The following is a 16,797-nucleotide window of genomic DNA, read 5'->3' on the forward strand; positions in this document are numbered from 1 at the left end:
GTTTTTTCAAAAGAAGGTCGAAGCAACAATATCAACTGATGGTGGAAAATCCACTTCCAAAAGAAAAGACAGCTCTGAAGAAACTGAAGCTTGCAGCAATGATCAGACTATCGGTGTGAAAAAATATATACCCGCGATTTTCACAGAGTTGTTAAAGAAACTTGATTTCCACAGTTTCCTTGGCTGGAACATGTTTCCCAACAAAATACATTTTATTGCAAATTATGCAGGGACAACAAGAAGACAAATATTTTTATGCTACCACTGGGAAAACTGCTACTAAGCCTAAAAAAGACGACTTGGTGAAGTATGCACGGTCAGAAGATCATCGCAGTGCAGTAGCATCACAAGTTTTGAAAAAGGACATGTCAACTGCTGGTGTGAATGTGTATGTGGGGTGTAAAGGTGGCATTCAGACACAGATGGCCACATTACTTGTACAAACAAAGGAAGCCATTCCAACTGTGAAGTTTCATTCCCTCCTTTGACTACAAGTATTCAATGTAAGAATATTCTTCATTCTAGTATTAATAAGATACTTTCTGTTTTCTACAGTATTTTCTTAAAACAAAAGGCAATTTGACAATTTTCTAAAAGTGAAACATTTTGAAAATATCTATCAAAAATTAAGTAGCTAGCCAACTCTTCCAAATATCTTTGTTTATTACTTTAATTGGTGGTCTTATTTCAAAACGCAAGTTCTTATATATTTTTAACAGGGAGTGACCTCTCAAAAGAAACTACAGACTCAGTCACAACTTGGAAGAGAGAGCTTCGTATACATCCACAGCCAGTCTCTGGATGATATGCACATTGCCCTAAATTATATAGTTCAAGATGAAATGCAGGCAGACTTTCGGGCATCGCCTTTCCCATTTTTTGCTCTTGAAGCAGATGAAGTAACTGATGCAGGAAACATCTCTATACTGATAATTTATATCAGGAATCTTTCATCATTAGGTGAGGTTACAAGTCGATTCCTTGCTGAGCGTGAGCTGACCAACACTGCGGCTGATTCTATCTACAACACAATGCGCTCAGTCATGGCAGATCGAGGATTGTTTGATGTTGACTTGGTTGAACTTGCAACTGCTGTCATGGTGGGAATAAAAACAGATGTTGCTACAAAATTTAAGGAGAAATGCCCCTGGATAATAATAAGTCATTGTTTGGCACACAGGTTACAGTTGGCAGCTGAAAAGGCAGCAAATCAGGTGCCATACCATGTGAAGTACATTTCAGTTTTGAACCAGTTTACAAAAAGCCTGAAATATTCTCCCAAGTTGTGTCGGGTTCTGGAGGAGAGCAAAGCATTGCATGGAGAGAAAAGCAACAAAATCAAGCAAGTGTTCTTCACACGATGGCTCTCTTTTAATGATTCTGTCCAAGCACTAGTCAACTGTATTACATCTGTGATAAGCTGCCTGCAGGTCGTAGCAATGGAACGTGGTACTCCAGGCCGAGCCTTGCTACATGGTCTAGTCCAGCAAATGTCGTGTTACAGCTTTATCATTATGACACATTTTTTGGCTGATGCTGTTGGCATTCTTGGACTTTTGTCAAGATCTCTACAGAGAGCTGATTTACCTTATGATCAGTCTAAAGCAATTATTGATGTGTCAATTCTGTCAATTTAGTCGCTGGTACACATCCCTGGTCCTTACACACAGACTGCGCTGAAGGAACTTCCACAAGCTCCTGATACCAGTGGTTACACTTCTTACGGAGGCCATGACATCAAAGATATTGATAAACAACGCGAAAAGTACAGATCAGCTGCTGAATCATTTGTTGAAGAGGTGGTCACAAGACTACAAGTAACATTCCCAGACACAAACATCATGTCATTTTTTCAATATTTAGCCCATGTCACAGCAGAGCAGTATCTAATGAGGATGATCTGAAGAAACTCACCCAGCACTTCTCTCGTTTCGTCAGTGAGGATGAGACACTGATTGAATGGCTGTTACTAAGGAACATAATGGAACAGGATGCTCACAAAAACTGAAACATGAAGAGCTTTTACAAGGAATACATCCACCAGACCTGTCAAACTTTTCCAAATCTGTCTCAGCTTGCAGCAATTGGATTAATAGTTCCAGTTACATCTGTTGACTGTGAGTGGGGAATGTTACTGAACTTATCCATGGAGTCCAAACCTTTAGATCATTTTAACTTTGACTCTGCATTCAGATACTGGGTCACTCACAAAGGCAGACGTGGGTACCATTCCCTGTTGAAGAAATGTGTTTCGGAATCTCAGGTGTCAACTTCTACCATATCTTCTGTTGAGAATGATTTGGTTGAAGAGCTGCCATTGGATTTATCTACTTACTAGTCATGCTACCTTATTCTAGTTTTAAGCTTTTTTGTGTTTCTGTGTTATTTTGAAAAATGTATCTCTTTATTTTCCTCTTTATTATGTTTATTTTGTTATTTTGTTTTTTTTTTGTGGGGAAGATTGCTGGGGAATAAAAAAATAGTACAAAACTTAATGTCTTGTAGATTTTTCACATAATTACAACTATTTTTTACTGGATTGAATTAATGCATATTAAAAGTCACGCACCACACAGTTTTTGGTGACCTAAAATTGTGGCTAAACAACTGTCACTGTGGCTAAAAGAAAATTACTTTGTTTAGCCACAGTGGCTAAGAGAGTTATTTTTCTAGTGGAATCCCAGCTTATAAAAGGCTCCAATCTCCTATTACAACATCTCACAAACATCATGAATCTCTCACTAACAACAGGTTATTACCCCGACCCTAAGAAAAAAAGCTGTTATCACCACGATTCCAAAGAAACAAACAAACAGGACTAATCCTGAGAACTTCCTTCCCATCAGCCTGTTAAGTTGTCTTGGCAAACTGATGGAGAAAATAATATCAAATCGCCTCCTTCATTTCTGCGAAACAAATAACATCCTCCTTGAATCACAAAACGCTTCCAAAAAAAAATAGACAAACAATAGATAACCTCACACAACTCACTGAATCAGTTTACAAAACATTCAATAACAATCAGGTAACCATAAGCGTATTTTTAGATGTTAAAAAAGTATTGGACAGTGTCTGGCATAACGCCATCAAGTATAAATTAAACAACTTGAAAATAAATCAAACTATTATCTCATGGATATCAAACTTCCTAACAGATAGAACAGCTCAAGTAAGAGCCAACAAAACCATATCAAAATTTTTCAAAATCGCTGCAGGAATACCTCAACGATCCGTCCTCTCGCCACTCCTTTACATTATTGTCATTAGTGATATACCATTCCTTAGCCTGACTTACGATTCACAATATGCTGACGACACTGCCATATGGAGCATTTCTAGAAACCCGCTAATGGCCATGTCTCGCGTTCAGAAATCACTAAATACTGTCGTGAGCTGGAGTAACAGGTGGAGAGTGATTTTAAACTCCAAAGAAACACAAGCAATCACTTTTTACAGGAAATTAAAGAGACACAGAAAAATGCTAGAAAAAGTAAACATCTCACTCGGCAACTCACCTATTTTACATGAGCGAACACATCACATTTGACTCCAGATTAACGTGGAAAAAACATGTCAACAACACACTTTTATCTATCGAAAAACGCATTTTACATTTGTTGACCACAGCTAGCAAGCACTCAAGCTGCTCACCTGTAACTATCATTAAAATATACAAGGCATTATATGCGTCCGTTAATAGAACATGGATGTCAAGTCACATACAACATGCCTAACAATACACTACAGGAAATCCAAATACAACAAAATAAAATATTAAGAGCAGCAAATCGACTGCCATCATACACACCTGTTAACTATGTACACAAAATCAGTAATCTATCCACCCTTAGAAACAGGCTTACAGAAATATGATACAAATATTACTTTAAAGCAGAACATAGAAATGAACTAATTGCGTCATTATACAAATTAGCCAGAGCTCCTACAAAATACACTTCACCATGCAACATATTTCAACAGTCACAAATCACTCAATAAAACACATAATATAAATAAAGTATATATATGTTTATATATGTTGTTTTTTTTCTTTTTCAGTTCTGGGCACAGGACAGGTAGAATATTTGGCGCCTGTGGTGTAAAAGTAGATTTTCTCGGGGCACTCCCTTTTTCCCCACAACAAATTCTAAGGCACTTAGATTTATAGATCCCAGCTACTCCGTGGCTCTGATCATGGGATGTTCCACAGATTCTCGCGGAGTTTGTCTGCGGCTTGCTTCTTGGGCTCCGGACTTGTTCACTTCCTTTTTGCAGCCTTTGCCTCGCTAGGCATTTCCATAGGGCCCCATCTCACTTCATTGCCTCAAACAAACCAAATTAAAAATAGGAAAACCCCCACGCACAGATAAATGATCTTCCATGAGTGGGGATGAAGAGGAACTACAACGTTCCTGAACACCCCTGCTGGGGAGAGAACTCGTCAGGTTTCTCACTCCCTAAACTAAATCCCAGTAGTATGGGTTGTACTGAAGAGCTCAGTGAATTTCAATGTAGCAATGTCATAAGATGCCACCTTTCCAACAAGTCAGTTCGTCAAATTTCTACCTTTTTAGAGCTGCCTTTGTCAACTGTAAGTGCTGTTATTGTGAAATGGAAACGTCTAGAAGCAACAACAGCTCGGCCACGAAGCGGTAGGCCACACAAGTTCACAGAACGAGACTGCCGAGTGCTGAAGCGCGTGAAAACCGTCTGTCCACAATTGCAACATTCACTACCGAGTTCTACACTGTTTCTGGGAGCAACGTAAGCATAAGAACTGTTCGTCGGGAGCTTCATGAAATGGGTTTCCATGGCCAAGCAGCTGCACACAAGCCTAAGATTACCATGTACAATGCCAAGCTTCGCCTGGAGTGGTGTAAAGCACATCGCCATTGGACCCTGGAACAGTGTAAACGCGTTCTCTGGAACGATGAATCACGCTTCACTATCTGGTAGTCTGACGGGCAAATATGGGTTTGGCGGATGCCAGAAGAACGCTACCTGCCTGAATGCATAGTGCCAACTGTAAAGTTTTGTGGAGGAGGAATAATTGTCTGGTACTATTTTTCATGGTTTGGGCTCTTTAGTTCCAGTGAAGGGAAATCTTAATGCTACAGTATACAATAACATTACAGAAAATTGTGTGCTTCCAACTTTGCGGCAACAGTTTGGTGAAGGCCCTTTTTTGTTTCATCGTCACAATGCCCCCGAGCACAAAGCGAGGTCCATAAAGACATAATTTGCCAAGGTTGGTGTGGAAAAACATGACTGGTCTGTACAGATCCCTGACCTCAAACCCATTGAACATTTGTGGGATGAATTTGAATGCCGACTGCGAGCAAGGACTTCTCACCCAACATCAGTACCCGATCTCACTAATGCTCTTGTGGCTGAATAGGAGCGAATCCCCACATCCATGTTCCAAAATCTAGTGGAAAGACTTCCCACAAGAGTGAAAGCTGTTATAGCAGCAAAGGGGAGACCGACTACATATTAATGCCCACGGTTTGGAATGAGATGTCCAACAAGTACATATGGGTGTGATGGTCAGGTATCCACATGTAGTGCACCTGGACAAGCAGTTGAGTTTCTTTTTGCCTTAATTTATTCATTTAAAAAATAAACAACAATTAAAACTTGTTCATCTGTTTAATGATTTTAGAAACATTTTTAGTTCATTAAGTAGTAATATAATGTCATTAGAAAAGTTTTGTTTAGTTAATCTCATACATAAGATATTGAAATATTTTTCGTCGCGGCATAACGGCTGAAAGAATGGTTCTGGGTTGTGTTTTTTTTATTCAAGTACAAACTTTTAGCTCATAGCTCCATCTCGACTGATTTGAAATCTAGCTTCAATCTCAGCAAATGATGATTTCCTTTTGTTTTCGTTTTGAATTTAACACGAAGCTACATAAGGGCTATCTGCGCTAGCCATTTGAGGTTTAGCAGTGAAAGACCAGAGAAAAGGCAGCTAGTCATCACCATCCATCGCCAACTCTTGGGCCGCTGTTTTAGCAACGATTAATGGGATTGACTGAAGCATTATAATGCTGCCACAGCTAAAAGGACAAGCATGTTTACTGAGACGAGGATTCGAACCCGTGACCCGCAGGTTGAAAGTCAAGTGCCCAGACTACCTGAACATTCCAGACCCGCAACAAAATTATTTATTTTTTGGCCGTAAATACGTCCTACACTGTTACAGCAGTAAGTTTACGGATTTACAACGGTAAAGATCAGGGGTTCGAACCCCCTCGGTGAACTTAGCTGATAACCCGATGTGGCTTTGCTATAATAAAACACATAAGTATGTACCAAATAAATAAAATATGGATTTTTTTAACGATGTATAGTGTCTTATGAATAGTATTTGAAGGTAATATTTCTAAAAGTATGTAAAACTGTTAAGTTATATTGTTTAACTGAATTATAATACCACAATGTATATTAAAAAACGAACGAGAGAAAGGGTTTGTTGTTTTTTTATATTGGGTATATAAAAGAGCAAAAATCAGAGAGCATTTATCCCCATCTAGTGACATATTTTGTTAGTATAAAAATTTCTAATCGTATTTGAATTATGCTTTTCAAAATAATACAAACCAGCATCATTGTAATCTCGGGCTTTAAATCTCATATTCAGTCTAAATCACGTTATATTACCTTATGTAGTGAACAATGTTAATATTTAATTGAAAATATTTAAAAATATTTATTAAATTAAATATTATAGAGAAGTTTTATCGGTGTTCTATTTACGAACAAAGGCCCCGTATGGCCAGGTGGTTGAGGCACTCGATCGTAATCCAGGGTCGCGGGTTCGAATTCCCGTTCCACCAAACATGCTCGCCCTTCCAGCCGTGGGGGCATTATGATGTTGCGGTCAATCACACTATTCATTGGTAAAGGAGTAGCCCAAAAGTTGTGGGTGGGTGGTGACGACTAGCTGCCTTCCTTCTAATCTTACACTGTTAAATTAGGAACGGCTAGCGCAGATAGCCTCCGTGTAGCTTTGTGCGAAATTCAAAAACCAAACCAGGAAAAACCATTTACGAACAATAAATACATTATTTTGATGAAGATAAACATACGCCCAAGTCTTGATATGTTCTTCTTCTTCTCATGTTCTCAAGTTGTTGCTCTAAAAATCCGAACATTTAACTCGTCATTGTAGAATAGCTTTAACTTGATTTAACGACACAGTGACTGATTGATTCTCAGACGAAATAAATCATTCGTAGTTAATGGTAAGCTACGAGCTTACCTAAGTAACGCTATACAGAACCAAAATGTAATTCTGTTGCATGTCATTCCTTTCGATTTTATAACAGACGTTGTTATCTTATGAAATGTTGACTTTGGTATTTAAAACTGTTTTAACTTAGCCTGTCCAAATCCCCTGTATGAGGAAGTTTACAAAAAATTGTACTGATTCTTTATAATGCGCTTTTATTTTTGTTATCTGCGCTTCAGGGTAGTTAAAACGTACATGAAATGGTAGCCTGAAAATGGGAAAATCTCAATGATATTAGGGCTAACTTAGATATTCGAGAAGAAAACGGTAGCTATTCTTTAGATAAAGTTATGTGGTTTTTAAACCCAAAAAATTACTTCAGGAAGAGAAATAATGTCATATCCCAGACGTCGTAATTAAAGTATTTCATGACGTATAGATGATAAGAATCAATAGGTTCACCTACCGGTGAAGAAAGACATTCACATGTCTCGCGAAACATTACGCAACGTAATCAAGAAGAGTCTCCATCTTAAGAAGCGACAAAAGTGAGATATGTGTAAGTCTCTTCCACGACATATTTCCATTCAATCGTTGCGCACTTTAAAAACAAAATAATGAAACGGAACATATGGAAAGGTGAGATAAGATGGCTACATTAATGGTGATTATCCCGGCATGGCCAGGTAGTTAAGACGCTTGATTCGTAATCTGAGGTTCGTGGGTTCTAATCCCTATCACACTAAACATGTTCCCCTCTTCAGCCATGGGCGCGTTCAAATGTTATGGTTAATCTCACTATTTGTTGGTAAAATGGTTGACTGTGGGTGGCTGCCTTTGCTCTAGTCTTTCGCTCCTAAAATAGAGATGGCTAGTACAAATAACCCTCGTATAACATTTCACGAAAATTCAAAACACACAAACAAACAGTTTACTTCAATAAATAATTATAAACCAAATACAAAACTCTTGGGTGTCGTAAGTTTCTGAACTATAATTATATTCTTTTTGTGGAGTCTAAGAAAAATAAATATTTTTTTATTTAATGTAATTATTTTTTAAATAACTTTCAGACAAGAAAATGGAACCTCTTTTTTCTAGTTTGGCTTTATAAAGTGGGTACATTTTTTAATTTTCACGGAATGAGTCGCACACTGTTATTTTTTTTGCTTTTAGTCAAAGTATTTAGGTAAAGAAATCATTTTGATTTTGATTGTTGCAAATAATTAAGATTAATATGGTTGATTTAATCAAAACAACTCTGGATTTTGAAAGACAGTTTTATTCGGGTTCTATGGTTGTTGGTCATACAAAGCATATTTGCCCATCTTTTGTTAAGTGTTTGTTAGAGCCTCCTTTGATCTGAACAGTACTAAAATACGTTACAAAGAAAGATAATGCATGTTCATGGGTATATTTTTTGTATGATAATAAGATACCAATTTTGAAATAAATGATCATAATAATATTACCATAAAACAACATCTGTTTTCTTTTCTGGTCAGCTTTGTTTAAGCCTAAAGCGCTGTATACATTGTAGGCATTAAGCCTCACATTTCAGCGTAATAAGCCATCTTACATCTGAGCCACTGGATATATTGCTATTGTTAATACTTCTAATTATTATTTTTCATTTGGTTGTCTTAAATAAATAAAATAGCTGTTTATGGAAAAGTTCTACGTAATTTCAGCTTCATGCAGTAAGTATTTTAGTCCAACCTTAAATGAATTTTAAAATTAGTATATTTTCTTCAAATATGACGATTTAATATTTGCCTCACGTGCGATGGCTCGCGCGTGATGAACTAATATTTGCTTTATGTGAAAGGAGATAATATTAACCTCATGTGCGTAATTTAATACTTGCTTAACATGGAATGAGCTAATATTTGCTTCACGCGCGATAACCTAATATTAGCCTCATATACGACGTGCTAATGGTTGAATTCATAAACATACGATATATCTTTAGAGTGCCATTTCAACAAGGTTTTGTAATTAGATCGCCTAGAACTACTCTTTCTATAGATTGCTTGTTGTTCTTATCAATAGCATGTTTACTTAACTATTATCAAAGTTTCGCTAAAAGTGTTAGAACAGAACGTTCTACTGCGTTCCCTTAAGATAATTAATAACTGTCAATCATGTCCTTAAGCCTTTTGTTATTTTATTCGTTGTAAGCACTTTTACCCCGTGTTTCTTATGTACACATGTTAAGCTAACAATAAAATGTGCTAATATGTAAACAATGCTACGTGTAAACAATGTTGCGTGTAGTATAAAAAACGAAATAGATTGGGTTGTTCACAGCAAACTTCGTAACGCCCAAAATGGAGGTTTGTTTTCATTATAGCTTTCAATATATAGCGATTGGAAAACTGATGAATTTTGTGCATGAAAATCACGGTAGGGAACTTAATAAACGCCTTCGTTCAGTGACGATGTTTCACTGTTTTCTCTACTTATAACTTTTTTGGTATCAAATTACGGAGTTTGATCTACTTAACAATTCATCAGTTTTTATTTTCAAAATACTGTAAGACTTGTCTTCAGTGGAACAGCTGTTGTTGTTGTTTTTTTTTACTTTACTAACCATTAATTAATATTGGGCTTTCTCGGTTTATTACCGTTTCTATCATTCGCAGCTATGAGCTTGAGAACAGTAGTTTCTCCAAATATCTCGTCAGTTCTCAATGTGGATGAAGAAAAACTTTACAAACAGAGCGAAACTGTTAAGTCTATCCGCCCACTTTTCATCATGCAGTCTGTTTTGGGAATCCTGTCCCTAAAAGATTGGAAGGACCATTTTGTAGTTAATAGTAAATACGTAGTACTTTTGTCCAAAATATGGTCGTTGTTTTGTATGGGAATTATTTTGCTTGGAATCGTTGTAGCTAGTTTCCGATTTCGAATTACAGAAAATGCTCCAATTAGGCTTCAGAAAATCATAACAGCCGTAGAATTGCCTATCTTCATGTCTTTATGTTTGTTCTTTAGAATTATATACCGATACAAGGGCAAGAAAATCGTGTTGGCTGTCAAGACACTTTGTCACGTGGAAGATCAACTGTCCTCCTTCGACTGTAATCGTCTGATCGGTTCATTTACCCGATCAGTCGTGATAATAGTCCTTGCTGTTTGTATGGCTTGTGTTGCAATTATTCTGTATGCCACAACTTTATACTCAGTACATTGGTTAACCTTCAAGTCTGTTGCAGAATTTTGGAGTGATTTAACAAGCGTGATATTCTGTCTTAAGGAACTACCAAAAACATCAGCAGCCTTGGTTGGTTTCTTTATGTCTTTTATTATCTTTCTATGCGAAGGAACAATGGCCATGACAGAAGCAACATTAACAATAGTATCGATGATCCTCAACGAACAGTTGAAACAAGTAAAGAAACTTCTTGACCAACCAAGTCCATTTCCTTCTGAAAAAGTAGAGAAAATTATTCAAATTCACTGGTTGTTAGTCAAAGCAACTGATCAGTTAAACGACGGCCTGACGCTGGTCATCGTTGGGTTGTTTTGTCGCGGTTTGATGATCAGTTTTGGGCTGTTTTATGCCGTCCTGTTTACTGTTACACAGGAATCAGGAGTCGTGTACATCACACTTTATTGCTTTCTCATCATCCTGCGAATCTTAATATCGAGTTTCTTCGTTGCCGAAATATCAAGGAATGTAAGTTGTGAATAACTTTGTTTTGGTTAAGCCTCTTGTGGCCAACTTTTATAGAAAAACATCCATCAGTTTTTTATTGAATGTTTCATCTATTATCATATTTTATTAAAGGAATTAGCGTTAATATCATATACTTGGATTAACTATTATTTTTTTTCTTACCTGTTTTATTTCAACTGGTCACGACTACCGAACTAACTTTTAGCATTTTCTTGAATTGTTGTAATACCAATCCTGTTTGTATTTAAAAAAAACAACAACACAATCACCCTCAATTAACGAAACGTTTCTCTAAAACAGAACTACAAACAACTCTTTGAAAAACATTCAAATACAAATATTAATTATATAACTACAAAGAGGTAAATTTATTTTAAGTAAAATCAAACTAGTTAATGTAGTCCAGGGCCTGGCATGGCCAAGCGCGTAAGGCGTGCGACTCGTAATCCGAGGGTCGCGGGTTCGCGCCCGCGTCGCGCTAAAACATGCTCGCCCTCCCAGTCGTGGGGGCGTATAATGTGACGGTCAATCCCACTATTCGTTGGTAAAAGAGTAGCCCAAGAGTTGGCGGTGGGTGGTGATGACTAGCTGCCTTCCCTCTAGTCTTACACTGCGAAATTAGGGATAGCACAGATAGCCCTCGAGTAGCTTTATGCGAAATTTCAAAACAAACAAACAAATGTATTCCATTGAGTTTTAGGTTTAGGCTAACAATCTTGTCAGCACTGGATATAGCAGATATATTGGCTCGGCATGGCCAGGTGGGTTAAGGCGTGCGACTCGTAAGTTGAGGGTCGCGGATTCGCATCCCCGTCGCACCAAACATGCTCGCCTTTTCAGCTATGGGGGCGTTATAAGTGACGGTCAGTCCCACTACTCGTCGGTAAAAGAGTATCCGTAGAGTTGGCTGTGGGTGGTGATGACTAGCTGCCTTCCCTCTAGTCTTACTCTGCTAAATTAGGGACGGCTAGTGCAGATAGCCCTCGAGTAGCTTTGCGCGAAATTCAAAAAACAACAACAACAAACAAACAGCAGACATATTGCTATACACTTTTTTCACTCATAAACTCTTAGAAAGAACGAAATTTAAATCAGTAAGCTAAACCATTAAATTTATTTAGCGAAATAAGAAACAATAAAGTTTATTTTGTTTTTTAAAGATATCAAAGTTAGAAAATAGTTGTTTTTCTTCAATAAAGCTTGTTTCAATGCACGTCATCAATTTGTTTATTGATGTATATTGGTAAATTATTTTCGTTTTCTCTTGAATAACATTTGCAACTACACATTAAATTTTGTGTTTCTTTTAATAAAACGTGTAACTACAAGTTAACTCTTTTAGTTCTTTTTTCAGTATTTTTTTGCCATAGTTCTAATTTGGTTATCATAAATAACATTACTGTGAACACAGATATATATTTTGTACCATGTTGAAGTTACACTTTAATACTTAAATGAGATGTCAAGATTCTTATGAAGTGTCTTTCAAAAAAAAAAGAAATAAGTGCTATCTGTATTAACGGTACTTCAATTAATATACTGATATATTTATTTAGAAAAAACAGAGTGAATGTTTCGCATAAACGTGCTTCTCGCGAACTACATTTATCTATATATATATATAAGGTACAACAAACAGGTAGTACATGTGGTATGTTATAGATCTGTAGGTAATATTTTAATATATGGTATATAATATTCATTATCTTGACATTTTGGGTATTACAGATCTTGCACGTGATAATCTGAAACACATGCTGTAACTTTATTATTTAATTTCTCTGGTACGTATTGGAACATAAGAGACATCTTATTACCATAAATAAATGATATAATAGCACCATATTTATTAGTTTTCTTTAATTGGACACAACATTTTTTACAGCTTCTCCAAGTGCTTTCCATGAAATTTGAATGGCCCGGCATGGCCAGGTAGGTTACGTAAGGCGTTCGACTCGTAATCTAAGGGTCGCGGGTTCGAATCCCCTGTCACACCAAACGTGCTCGCCCTTTCAGCCGTGGGGGCGTTATAATGTTTCGGTCAATCCCACTATTCGTTGGTAAGAGAGTAGCCCAAAAGTTGGCTGTGGGTGGTGATGACTAGCTGCCTTCCCTCTAATCTTATACTGTAAAATTAGGGATGGCTAGCGCAGATAGCCCTCGTGTAGCTTTGCGTGAAGTTCAAACAAAAACAAATATGAACGTAGCATTTTTAATGCTGATCACGATATTTTCACCATATTGTCTAAATATTACATACGCTCTTCATACTGCATGCTGCTAAGCATTTTGTTTCTTATAACTCATATCCCGAAGACTGATTTTGTGTGTATATGTCAGTAAGAGTTTTAGAGCAATGTAAACATTTGTATCTCAAGAGCTATTAAAGATATTTATTTTAATTTCAGATTTTGTAAATATTATCCATATGTTAACACAGCTTTATTTTAAGCATTGAATTCAGGCTTCAATGACTAACGAGTAAAATAATGGATTACGTTTAAAACAGCATAACTTTTAATGATAATGTTTTATTACTGGAACTAAGTTAACTAAAGAAGTATGTTTACATGTGTTCTATATCATGAAAGAAAAGCGTTTATACTGACACTAATGTTGAACAACAGAAAATAACATCCTTTTTTTTTTATTACAGAGTCACTCACTAATACCACTTGTACATCACATTGTTTCCGAAGAAAACAGAAAAAAGGTATATCGGTTATATAGCTAGTTATAATAATATCTATATTTCTTGTTTTTCATTATCATATTATATAAGTTCTGTAGTCATGTAAGTTCTTAAACTGTGAAAAAAATCTATAACGAAAGTAAGAAACGGTATAAATATTTCAAACTACTGACGGTTTAACTGACGGTTTACATATTTTGTATTCTCCAAGAAACTAAAAAAAAACATTGGCGCTCATGGTCGTTCTTTGCACGCCTGATTGTTAGTTTGTTTGTAGAATACATTGTTTATAACAACTGTATTTGCAAAGCAAGTTATTGTTAGGAAATATTGTCGCGACGTAGCACAACATTTTGTACCTAAAATAAAATGTACTCTCATCTCTCTTTCTGACCTGACGAAAAGGGCATTTTGCCTTTTGATTGTTCAATTGCTTGACATTTATCACCTCCGTATTTACAGTTAAGAAGAGCATGTATTTATATTAGTTTATGTCAAACCATGGTAATAAGAAGTATTATCTCTGTGAATTATTCAACTGTGATAATATATATCCCAGCTAAATCAGAAACTCTCATTCTAAATCGTATTAACTACTGGATAAACGTTTTCATTTGATTAATTATTTCACTGTATTTCATATTAACATTTTACTAAGTACTTATTGTTTGCTTGTTGTTGTTTTGTGTTTTTTTTTTTTGTAACCAGGTGAATCAACTGATACGTCAGGCAAATAATTGTACAATTCAACTCACCGGAGGTGACTTTTTTGCTGTTACACGAGGTTCGATTGCTACTGTACGTATACTGTTGTAAGTTCGTATATTTGTGTGTGCTGTCACTAAAACCTGGTTTCCTTAATTTCACGAAATAGTTACTTACTTCTACATCAATGAGAATAGAAGTATAGTGTTTCTTACACGTTGTGCTTGTCTGTGGGCTATATCTAAAACCTGATGTTGAATATTTCATGAAATATACACTAATTCTACTTTAATTTCTATCCAAACGCCGACACCCATGTGTCACCCCACGGATGGCCATGAAAGTACATGCCAAGTTTAGTGACATTCGGTCCATTGATTGGTCCATTAATCTATTCTACATCTCGCTCATTGGTTCTTTAGCCTAATTATGCATTTTCATTGGTCACATTATTGTTTGTGTAGCTTAACAAACACTGACTTATATTTATCGGTTATTTTATTATATTACTTTTACGCCTCATTGTTCACTTTATTTTTTCAATGGTTGTTTTCAACATATTATTGCTATTGAATAATTTTTAGATTAACGATCTTGATAAACGTTAGATTGTCTGTAATAACTTCCTGCATCAGTGAAAAGGCCGCTCTCGTTTATTAAGAATAAAACTTAACAGCTAGATTAACACTTTTTGTTAGAACTGTATTATATTAGAAAAATTAAGTCCAATGATATTTCTAACGTGTCGCAAGCCAGAAAGAAAGGCTGCGTTATTTATTACTCGGTTATGTGAAGTTTGCTCTGTAGTATATGAAGATGGCTGAAATATTGTGTCATGTTTCAGTTAAATAAATGAAAACCAACAGCATTTAAGGGAAAAAAAATGCTTGTATACCAAATGTACATTCATAGAACAGAATGATTACAACCGAGACAATGTTAATATTGGTGTTAACATTAGCATGGTGGCTATGTTTTAAAAACCCAGTTTCTGACTGAGGACATTTTAATGTTACCAAAATGACAACGTTAAAAATATTAAGCCTTAAGCTTTGAGAACATATTAATGGCAGAAAGATGACTTCACGGAAATATTTAGCATTCTTCTCTGAGACCATATTAATGCAAACAAGGTAACTGCATTTACAGCTCTGGGGAGACGTATTAATGATGATAAGATGACTTCGTGAACATGTTAACATATCAGTGTTAACAATTGTTCTCACAAGACTTCATTAAAAACAAACAAACATACAAGATTCTCTCTTCAACCGATAAGACAGCGGTATTATTTTCAAGGTTGATTTATTACGGTATTTAATTTCAAATTTTGAGGACATACTGATATTACTGAATGTTCTAAAGAAAAAGCGCACTAAAAATGTAGACTCCACAATGCAGAATTTACGAATAATAAGTTTTCAGTGTTCTTACAAAAACTGTAATGTTTTTTCTATCTTTTTCAGTTTGTGGCTGTTACGGTATCCTACATGATAGTTTTGATACAATTTAACTAAACTCTACACTGAAACAAACAGACAAAAGCACGACATCTGGTGATGCCAAAGCTTCCCTTGCTGAAAATGCTGTTTCAAACTGATGTAATAGGTATAATCAGTTGGATATTACTAGCACTTTCTGACTGTTACATTGTTAAGGGTTTTGTAACATACAATGTCAATGTCAAGTTGTAAAGTAAGTAATTATTTTAAATGCCTTTAATTGCTGTTAGTGTCCTTGGGCTTATCTGTAATTATAGGGTAAGTATTTTCGGTATGTGTGAGTGTTTAAACAGTCAGAGATAGAATATTTAGCCCAGTGTTTAGTAAGAAAATAGTTATTTATTTTGGATTATAATTATCAAGACAAATGTATAAAATTCTGGCACCACATTATATAGTTTTCTCCTCTTTTAATTACGAGTTCAGTAGAGGACTATTTTATCGATGAAAGTGTATTCATAATTAATGTATTTCTAGTTGTATTGATGTCCAATTGTAAACACATTTTTACATGTACTGAATCTTTGGAAATCGTGTTATTAGAAGGCATCTTACTTGTGCTACAAGTGTAATAAAATTTCATGTATTGTAATCTGGACTTAACAATAACATCATGATGTAACACTGTTTTGCAATGCAAATAGAAAAATAAATTTTCACCCACTATTGTTGGCAGTATAAATCGTTCTTTCATTTTTCTTTCATCTACAAAAAATATCTTAGGAGTGATTATACTCAAGGTAACTATTTGAGGACATCGTATTTGTTGGAGCATTCTTTTTTATTTGTAAATGCAACATATTCCAGTCTTATGATGTGTAAGTTCATTACTTGAGACTTATAAACACAGATATATAAGCATACATATTTGTTTTGTGAAAAAGGTATAATGATGGATAAGAGCAAAGAACTCCTTAGCCTTCAGAGGAAGTGATAGTGGGTGCTCATCCAAAGAAGTGTCCTTAACAAGTTATTCTTA

At 35.7% G+C, this 16,797-nt stretch overlaps 2 protein-coding genes across 3 annotated transcripts; both read left to right on the forward strand.

The window, feature by feature from the left end:
• The first annotated feature begins 219 nt into the window (after positions 1–219).
• Positions 220–2,401, forward strand: LOC143222104 (zinc finger protein 862-like). Its single transcript, XM_076448049.1, has 2 exons — positions 220–503; positions 720–2,401. The coding sequence occupies exon 2, from the start codon at positions 807–809 to the stop codon at positions 1,635–1,637; it is 831 nt and encodes a 276-aa protein (XP_076304164.1). The 5' UTR covers positions 220–503; positions 720–806; the 3' UTR covers positions 1,638–2,401.
• A 6,903-nt stretch (positions 2,402–9,304) lies between these two features.
• LOC143222103 (uncharacterized) lies at positions 9,305–16,487 on the forward strand. Of its 2 annotated transcripts, none has more exons than XM_076448048.1 (4): positions 9,305–10,919; positions 13,576–13,632; positions 14,320–14,423; positions 15,783–16,487. In XM_076448048.1, exons 1-4 carry the CDS (start codon positions 9,885–9,887, stop codon positions 15,808–15,810), a joined length of 1,224 nt encoding a protein of 407 aa, XP_076304163.1. In that variant the 5' UTR covers positions 9,305–9,884; the 3' UTR covers positions 15,811–16,487. The 2 variants fall into 2 exon arrangements, with proteins under 2 accessions (XP_076304163.1, XP_076304162.1); XM_076448047.1 differs by having other exon boundaries at positions 9,311–10,919; positions 14,320–14,409.
• Positions 16,488–16,797: the final 310 nt, after the last annotated feature.

Source organism: Tachypleus tridentatus, chromosome 8, assembly GCF_004210375.1.
Source record: "Tachypleus tridentatus isolate NWPU-2018 chromosome 8, ASM421037v1, whole genome shotgun sequence".
Classification (NCBI taxonomy): Eukaryota; Metazoa; Arthropoda; class Merostomata; order Xiphosura; family Limulidae; genus Tachypleus; species Tachypleus tridentatus.

Excerpts from the sequence above, each read along its gene's own strand:
- LOC143222104 (XM_076448049.1), top strand. The coding sequence starts at position 807 with ATGCACATTGCCCTAAATTATATAGTTCAAGATGAAATGCAGGCAGAC.
- LOC143222103 (XM_076448047.1), top strand. The coding sequence starts at position 9,885 with ATGAGCTTGAGAACAGTAGTTTCTCCAAATATCTCGTCAGTTCTCAAT. Across the intron at positions 10,920-13,575 it reads TTGCCGAAATATCAAGGAAT|AGTCACTCACTAATACCACT; the intron begins GTAAGTTGTGAA and ends TTTTTATTACAG. Across the intron at positions 13,633-14,319 it reads CCGAAGAAAACAGAAAAAAG|GTGAATCAACTGATACGTCA; the intron begins GTATATCGGTTA and ends TTTTGTAACCAG.